The 9,334-nt window shown below is 46.2% G+C and overlaps 1 protein-coding gene across 1 annotated transcript; it reads right to left on the bottom strand.

The window, feature by feature from the left end:
* Nucleotides 1-443: 443 nt before the first annotated feature.
* LOC126473998 (uncharacterized) lies at nucleotides 444-8,312 on the bottom strand. The gene is made up of 2 exons (XM_050101388.1): nucleotides 7,729-8,312; nucleotides 444-1,387 (listed from the first exon to the last, which is right to left on the bottom strand). The coding sequence occupies exons 1-2, from the start codon at nucleotides 7,959-7,961 to the stop codon at nucleotides 1,045-1,047; spliced, it is 576 nt and encodes a 191-aa protein (XP_049957345.1). The 5' UTR covers nucleotides 7,962-8,312; the 3' UTR covers nucleotides 444-1,044.
* Nucleotides 8,313-9,334: the final 1,022 nt, after the last annotated feature.

Raw genomic sequence — 9,334 nt, 5'->3', positions numbered from 1 at the left:
CGAAAGAGAAATAGTCTTGGTTACAGGAGAAACAATGCATTTATTGATGCGTTGCGCTTTTCTGGGGCATCATCAAAAAATTTTAATACATTGCAAAATTTTGCAACCAAGATTGTTTTTCTTTCGAACTGTTACCAAAGGTTGCTGTACCAGACAAACCATGGAGTTGGAAGATAGAAACAAGAAGATTGGATACTCTTGTAACGTATCCAGTGCCTATTAAATGTTAATATGGAAGCAGAATGGGTGTGACTACACACGCACTTCCAAATGTGACATAAAGTTTTAGGACTTGTTTATCGGCGGAAGGGACAAAGGCCGAATGAAAATAAGGAATCATAAACCATGAAATGGAACATTTGTTATACATTCAGTACTCACAGATATTTATTCTCTGTTAAATACATACTTAGTAGAATACATATATTTTGTACTTTGGCGCTCGTTGATAACATTCCTTTACAATTTGAGAGTTCTTAACTGATACTAATTGTAGCGTTGTCAGAGAGTTGAATTACAATAGCTAATTATTTACGTCACTTTTACTAAATTTGTTAGGCTGGTGGTCTTCTTAAATAAGAGTTTGTTGTGTTATTGGTACACGATGAAATGTAAATTAAAGGAAAGATGCAACAACGAGGAATAAATATTGAGCAGCAGTCGTGGAAAAAACTGCGACTGCTTAACACGACTACCCAGGCAGCAGTCCACTACATGTTCGGTACGACGTCAATAAATAAGTCATAAATACGGGAGAAAATAAATTAGTAGTATCGCTCGACTCACAGCCAATGAGACATCTACAGGCCAACAAATTTTTTTCGGGCTACCAGTCGCGTCTTCGTGTTTTCACCCGAGTGCACCTCGACCATTGTCGAAACTGGACAGCGGTCTCACCGCTATTAGTTATCAGCTGACGATGGGCGAGGCGCACCGGTCCTCGAGGCGACTGAGAGCGCGAGAAAATGTCATGCCACGCGTTTACGTTTCTAAAGTACTACAGCTACTCAGTCTGCCAGCGACGTGTAAGGTAGGAGAGAGGGTTCAGTCGTCGACGCCGGCGGGGTAGGCCTGCACGTGGAGCGCGGCGCGCGCGGCGCAGACGCAGCCGGCGCGGACGTCTCGGCGAGCCGTATCGATAAGGCGGCCCGTGGCGGCGTCCACGTAGGCAACCTGCAGCACGCCGGTGAGCTGCGTGCAGCGGTAGTCGCCCGCCTCGGTGCAGCGGCAGCCCTGCGCGCGGCACTCGATCTCGGTGATGGTGGCGGGCACGCGGCGCCACGCCACGCCCTCCTCCGTGCTGCCCTCGTCCTCAGCGTCCACGTGCACAGCGTACTTGCACAGCGCCAGCTCCCCGGCGTCGCGCGCCAGCACCGGCCGGTGATGCCTGCGGGAAACACGTCCGTCAGGCGGCCGCTCGCACGCATCCACATCTTATAATTAATATTTTACTAAGATGGTATCTGTTCTTTCGGACATGTCTCTCGCTGGTTGCAAAAAAAAAATGTAACAAGGAGGATTATTTCTTCTTTATCCACCTCACTGAATATACAGTCTCCTACAAAGAGAGAATCCCTCTCTATTAATTAAAACTTCCGTGCTGAATTGCCGTGGTCCTTACATAAAAATACATGTCCGAAAGAACAGATACCATCGGTGATCAAGCAGCTCGTTAGAATGAAACTGGAATGAAATGAACACCCTCAGCTGCTTGCAGGCGTAGACATACGTCAACGAGGACAGATGAAAATGTGTGCCCCGACCGGGACTCCAACCCGGGATCTCCTGCTTACATGGCAGACGCTCAATCCATCTGAGCCACTGAGGACACAGAGGATAGCGCGACTGCAGGGATTTATCTCTGGCACGCCTCCCGCGAAACCCACATTCTCAGCGTATTGTCCGGCACTACATTCGTAGTGCCCCCGCCCATTACGTCCGAAAGAACAGATACCATCTTAGTAAAATATATAGTTAAGGCTCACCGGCCACTTGACCATCTTCTTCTTCTGTGCGAATGCACAAACAGTGCCCGAACTCTTACGGGAATCGGCAACGCGCCGCGACTAATGAGTATAATGGGCGGGGGCACTACGAATGTAGTGCGGGACAATACGTTGAGAATGTGGGTTTCGCGGGGGGCTTGCCAGAGATAAATCCCTTCAGTCGCGCTATCCTGGATAGAGCGTCTGCCATCCAAGCAGGCGATCCCGGGTTCGAGTCCCGGACGGGGCACACATTTTCATCTGTCCCCGTTGACGTATGTCAACGCCTGTAAGCAGCTAAGGGTGTTCATTTCATTGCAATTTCTTATAGTTAAATTTACCCAGAGACATTTAAATCTCATCTTTACCTACGATAACGATCGAAGCTGAAGAAATGGATTGAAATTTATGCCATGGCCGGGATTCGAGCCCGGATTTTCTTGCTTACTACGCAAATGCTGACCATTACACCAACGCAGCATTAGGGTCAACACTGCTGCACGAACTACCCTAGTCGAACTCCCTCCCCAACACAAACTTCAATTCATAGCTCCAGCTGATTTTTCCCCTACATTGCCACTATTACCAGGACTCTCCGGCATTGGAATAGCACCCCAGCATTGGACGTAATGGGGAAGTCCTGTACCACAGGTGGCGGTACTATTCCAATGCCGAAGAGCCCTGGCAATAGTGACAATGTAGGGGGAATATAAGATAGAACTAATCGAATGCCAAGGTCTCTAAGAGAGCGATGAATTCTTCCCCGCTACTGGGCTGTAGGAAAATTTGGAAAAACAAGTGCGTTGAAAACTATGTGGACTGTTAAAGTAAGAAATGAGTTAGTTCTTCGCAGAACTGGCAAGGAAAGAAAAGGGAGAGAATGATACAACATCACGAAACAACATATATGGTACTAGAGGGATCCGTAGAGATTGGAATACATCCAACAAATAATTGTCGACGTATGGGTATAACTCTACTGTGACATGAAGAGCCACGCGGGATTAGCCGAGCGGTCTAAAGGCCCTGCAGCCATGGACTGTATGGCTGATTCCGGCGGAGGTTCGAGTCCTCCCTCGGACATGGGTGCTTGTGTTTGTCCTTAGGATAATTTAGGTTATATAGTGTGTAAGGTTAGGGACTGATGACCTTAGCAGTTAAGTCCCATAAGATTTCACATACATTTGAACATTTTTGACATGAAGAGGCTGGCGCAAGAGGAGAAGCCACGGGAGACCGTAAGAAACCAGTCAGAAGACTGAAATCCTCCCACCAAAAAAACAAAGATAAACCTAATAATCAGCCATACTAAGATTTACGAGACGCTAACGTGACAAATACAATAAAAATTTTTTGTTGCAAGACGATCACTTTGTTACCTCTTGGCAGTATGCCTCGTCTAAGACTTTTTGAGCAGACTGTACTGCCACGGCGCTCTCATGCCAATTATTGTCATTATTTTAATTGTAAATTTCGGCCTCACGTGACACAAATAGCATCATTACCGCTATTGAGTTTTTGTAATCAGATTATTTCCTCAGAAATAAAAAGAAAGGTAGGTGGTAAAATGTTAAGAAACTAAATTATAAATCTGCCTCCGTGCCTAAGTGTTGCTGCTAAATTTTTAATCCGGCGGTGGCGGTAGAGCTACAACCGGTAATCAGTTTTAATAAAATATCATACGACCAATACACTGACTTTTACAATCTAACCCAATACAAACGTTATCGGTCCTCTCAGTAGGTATAAGGATGCCTCATTTCGAGTAGTTTTAGTTTTCTACTGTTTTTCTAGAACCCAGAAAAAGGAGCTAGTAGAATAGTAAGAAACTAAATTACAAATCAGATTAATTTTAGTGCCTTAGTATCTTACCAGTCGCCTTTTTATTTCGTTCTAGACATATCATTTAAATAGAAACGTCTTGGCAGATTAAAACTTTGTGCCGTACCCCTACTCGAATTTGTGGAAAAACATGGGCTAGTGCTCTACAGACTAAACTATCCATCTTTCGTCCCCTCGTTACAGCTTCACTTCTGCCAGTAGATCTCGTTCTATCTTCCAAACTTCACAGAAGTTCTTCCGCTAAACTTGCAAGATTAGCACTTCTGGAAGATTGCAGAGATAAGTCTTAACCACAGCCTGAGCGATGTTTCCGGAATGAAATTCGCAATCTGCAACGGAGCGTACCATAATATGGAACTTCCTGGCAGATTAAAACTGTGTGCCAGACCGGGACTCGGACTTTGGACCTAAGCTTGTCGCGGGTAAGTGCTCTGCCGACTGAGCTACACGAAATTCACTGATAGCCTGAGAAGAACCCTAGAATACATGAACAACTTCGGCTGACGAGCGAGAAAGAGTTTATTCTGGAAGAATGGAAGTAGTATCGACATGAAGAAAAGTTAAATGAAAACTCTGAAAATGTCCATTGTTTTACTTCGCCTGGACCGGCTGAATCCAAATGCGATTAATAATGAAGAAAAGTAAGTAAATATTGTGCCACGTAAGACGTGAGCTGGCTCTATCCTGACCGCAGGCTGAGTGCAGCCTTTCGTTCGCAAGTGCACTAGAAGGAGGACAGTAGCGATCCCACAGCATCGACGGTCTTTTTCCCCTGGGAAAAATCCCCAGCATTTTATTTGATAGGAATTACAATATTGTCACTGTATTGGAGAATGAGACTCAGGGAAAGGTACGAGGAAAAAAGGAAGGATTTAAAGCTGAGCGATCTTACATGGATCATATTTTTAGTCTTAGACAAATAAATGGCTCTGAGCACTATGGGACTTAACATCTATGGTCATCAGTCCCCTAGAACTTAGAACTACTTAAACCTAACTAACCTAAGGACAGCACACAACACCCAGCCATCACGAGGCAGAGAAAATCCCTGACCCTGCCGGGAATCGAACCCGGGAACCCGGGCGTGGGAAGCGAGAACGCGACCGCACGACCACGAGATGCGGGCTCTTAGACAAATAAGTGAGAAGCTATATTCTTATGGTCAGTAAGTACACATAATATTAGTAGATTTGGAAAAAGCGTATGTTTCTGTACCCATCAACGGACTATGGGAAACGAAGGGGTATATAAGTGTAGAAGCACAATTCAGATACCCCTTATTCAAATAATAATAATAATTCAATCGCACGCAGCAGTTAAAGTAAGGAGAAAGTTAAGTGAGACATTCCAAACATCTAAAGGACTTAGACAGGGCTGCAGTGTGTGGCCGACCCTGTTTAAAATATATATGAAGTATACATTGGAAAGGTGGAATCAATCATGCGGAGGTATGGTGTTTCCTTTCCAGCATGGTACTACCTACACAGTATTATTTGCTAATGATGAGGTACTGACAGGACAAAGCAGAGAGGATGTCAAATAAATGATAAAGAAGTAATGAAAGCATTTGAAAATGAGGGCTTAGAATAAATATGAGCAAAACAGAATACCAAGTAGTGGGAGGAGAGAAAAAAGATACAATACTGCCACAAGGAACTATTGAAGCCGTAAAGCAGTTTGAATACTTAGGATCAATTATCCATTCCTCGGGAAGATGTGGAACGCAGGGTCCAGAGGGAAAGAGAAGCAATTAAAATGCTAAGTGGAGTTCTGTGGAGCCAGGCAATATCAAACAAACAGAGAAGAGGATTCTACGAACAGTAGTGGGAAGTATACTGACGTGCGGTGCAAAAGGATGGACCCTGAGGGAACGGAAGCAGTGTACAGGTAGTAGAGAAGGGTGGAATAAGGATAGCCAGCAGATCCAGGACAGAGAGTAGAAGAAATGAGGTAAGGAGTCGTGCAAAGAATTGAGAACAGAGCTCTTCAGAGGTATGAACATGTACGGCGAATGGAACAAGGACGATGGCCAATAGTAATCCTGGAACGGTCGCCGCCGGGAAGAAGGAAGCGTAGGCGCACGAGATTAACATAGAGAGCGGGAGTAATTGGAATGATGAGGAAGAGAGATCTGAAAGAAGAAGACTACCACGATCGTGAAAGCTGGCGAACGGGAATACATGTGAACACGTAGGGGTGGTCTGCTGCGGAGCTTCATATTCAACTATGTATGATGAACGGTGTGCTCCGAAACACTTGCGCGTGCTCCAGAATTGTGCTCTTTCAGCAGAGATGCCACAAATCACCGTCTGTTCTACTTTACAGTGCAGACAAGCCTACGAGCTCCACGTTCTGTGGTTTTACTGTCCTTCTACCTGTTTCCGTAGATGCTCACGACAGTAGTACGTGAACATTCGACCAGCTGCGCAGTTTTCGAAATACTCTTCACAGGCTCTGCGTAATAAAAATCTGCCCTTCGCCGAAGTCGCTTATCTCAATTGGCTCAGAGTGGTTCAAATGTCTCTGAGCACTATGGGGCTTAACTTCTGAGGTCATCAGTCCCCTAGTACTTAAGGGGGGTAGGACGTGAAACGGGCCGACTTGGAGCAGCAGAGGTACCACAGGACATTTTATTTTCTACTGTCTGTACTTTTACAAATAAATTCATAAAACTTTGTCAGCATGACCTGGAAGGATTCGGAATTCACACTCATAGCAGCGGAAGTTCAAAAACATAACAAAATAAATTTTTTTACATGAGAAATTTCATCATTTTTTCGCTTACTATTGGCTGCATTTATTGCTCGTGGAGCCGGCCGCGGTGGTCTAGCGGTCCTAGGCGCTCAGTCCGGAACCGCGCGACTGCTACGGTCGCAGGTTCGAATCCTGCCTCGGGCATGGATGTGTGTGATGTCCTTTGGTTAGTTAGGTTTAAGTAGTTCTAAGTTCTAGGGGACTGATGACCACAGATGTTAAGTCCGATAGTGCTCAGAGCCATTTGAACCTTTTTGTTGCTATAGGTACTTTTTTCTTCACAAGGAAGAGAGATTCTTTGATGAATTTTGCACAGCATACAAACCATACTTACAGGTGTATGAAACTCTAGAATTTTCCAAATCTATTAAAAACTGTGGTAAAAATTGCGATAATTAACTACAAAATTTGATTTTTTCTAAACATAAAGTTTAAAACGTAACAGCTCATTCATTTTTTCATAAATTAAATTGATTCTAGAGTTTCAGACACCTGTAAGTATGGTTTGTATGCTGTGCAAAATTCATCGAACAGTCTATCTTACTTATGAAGAAAAGTGTGCCTATAGCAACAAATGCAGCCAATAGTAAGTGAAAAATGATGAAATTTCACATGTAAAAAAATTATTTTGTTAAGTTTTTGAACTTCCGCTGCGACGAGTGTGAATCGTGAATCCTTCCTGGTCATGCTGACAAAGTTTTATGAATTTACTTGTAAAAGTATAGACAATGGAAATTAAAACGCCCTGTGGTGCCTCTCCTGCTCCAAGTCGGCCCGTTTGACGTCCTACCCCCCTTAAACGTAACTAACCTAAGGACATCACACACATCCATGCCCGAGGTAGGATTCGAACCTGCGACCGTAGCGGTGGCGCGGTTCCAGACTGTAGTGCCTAGAACCACTCGGCCACCCCGGCCAGCTATCTCAATTGATTTCCCCATTTGGAATGCATATCTTCGCTAATACGACCCCTAGTCCGTGTCTGCTCCGCTCAAATACTTGTGTTAGCGCGTCACGTGCCCGCAACGCCAACAGGAGGCATCCAACGTCGCGGCGGCCAGTGATCATAATGTCTTGTAAGTCACTGTATTTTGCTGTGGCAGTATGCCTAATGTGTACTAGTACTGTAGCGCGTGCTTCCACTTACTTGAGACTGGCGTGATGATGGATGGCTCGGCGGGTCCTCAGAGAGACGAAGTGGCGCAGTGAGCGCTCGTGCAGGCTGGCCGCGGCTGACGCCTGCCGCAGCAGCTCCGCGTCCGTCCGCGGGCCGTCGCCGTCAGAGGTGGAGCCGGCCACAGAGCGGGGCGCGCTGCAGGCCAGCTGAAGTCGCGCCAGCATCGCCATTGCCACGAGCACCATTGTCGCCACGCTAGACATTGCTGACTTCTGACGGAAAACTCGAGTTTGCTTTTCAGACCAACACACTTCTAAGCCTCGCCGGTGATGCTTTGGCTCTAAACTTTACTCTTTAGTTAACAAGGAGTTTAGGCGATTGGCACAGCTACTCGTACCTACTTGGCCTGTCTAAATATAATAGTGAAATGCACCGTGCCCTGAAGTTCTGTCTTCTGAAAGTGATTCCCCTCTTACTTCTTTTGGTTGACAAATCTAAAAGATGCGCGTGTCTGGAGGGTGGGATGTCGCGCCGGCCAAGTGTGCGAGGTGCTGCAAGTGGTCTGCCGTGGGTCCGGTGCGCGTGGGCGGGGCCGGTCGAGTGCTCGCGGGAGGTGCGTGGCGGGCGACTGTCGCTGTCGGCCGCCGGCCGCTCTTTCGTAGACGCCGGCGTCACGCCTGGGCGCCGCCGCGGGCCGCCGTGACGCACGCGCCGCTAATCTCCGCAGCCCTGCCGCCGCGACATCGCCGTTCACAAGCCTCTTCTTTTCCAGAAATAGAAGGCCACTTAGCGGGGACGCTGTCCGACACGGACCCGCCCCAGTATTCCGCCTATCCGATGCCCTAATGGCCGTCCACTTTGCTTCCCTACGTCATGTTCCGCGCAATTACTCTTTTGAGCTACCTAGGTTTTACCCCTCGACCTTCGACATCTGTACAGCGACATACATTGATGTGACGAAAGTCATGGGATACTTCTAATATCATGCCGGCGTAGTGCAGTAGCTCGGCGTGGCATGGACTCGACAAGTCTTTGAAGTCCCCTGCAGAAATACTGGGCCATGCTGCCCCAATAGCCGCCGATAACTGCGAAAGTTTTGCCGATGCAGGATTTTGTGCATGAACTGCCCTCTGGATTGCGTCCCGTAACTATTCGATGGGATTCATGTCAGGCGATCTATGTAGCCAAATCATTCGCTCGAATTGAACAGAATGTTCTTCAAACCAGTTGCGAACAATTGCGTCCCAGTGACATGGCACATTGTCATCCATTGTGGTGTGCGTACTGTAAGACCTTCGGTATACACACCATCAGATTATTTGACTTGTCGCTCTAACGAAGTAGGCGAGTGTCAGCAATATGCCTCGTGGTCTTATCGTGGCGTGTTTATCTTCTGCCGTTGGGTCAGACGATAGAAATGCCACTTGCACGCTTAGAGTAGCAGATTGACGGTGACCAACTTTAAACAGAACTTGATTAATTTTCACACACATTTATTAAAATAATAAAAATCATAGATATTACGTAACTTGATTCTGGATGGTGTTTACAATTGACAATCTGAAGTTCCTTTAGTCGTGGTACGTTAATCTTGTTCTTGCATATCTCTGATACTTGACAAAGTGTCTATACATTT

The sequence above is a fragment of the Schistocerca serialis genome, chromosome 4 (assembly GCF_023864345.2).
Source record: "Schistocerca serialis cubense isolate TAMUIC-IGC-003099 chromosome 4, iqSchSeri2.2, whole genome shotgun sequence".
Lineage (NCBI taxonomy): Eukaryota > Metazoa > Arthropoda > Insecta > Orthoptera > Acrididae > Schistocerca > Schistocerca serialis.
This window is presented reverse-complemented; position numbering and strand designations above follow the sequence as displayed.

Coding starts and splice junctions, on each gene's coding strand:
- LOC126473998 (XM_050101388.1), bottom strand. CDS start 7,961: ATGTCTAGCGTGGCGACAATGGTGCTCGTGGCAATGGCGATGCTGGCG. Junction 1,388..7,728: donor CATCATCACGCCAGTCTCAA/GTAAGTGGAAGC, acceptor TGTTTCCCGCAG/GCATCACCGGCCGGTGCTGG.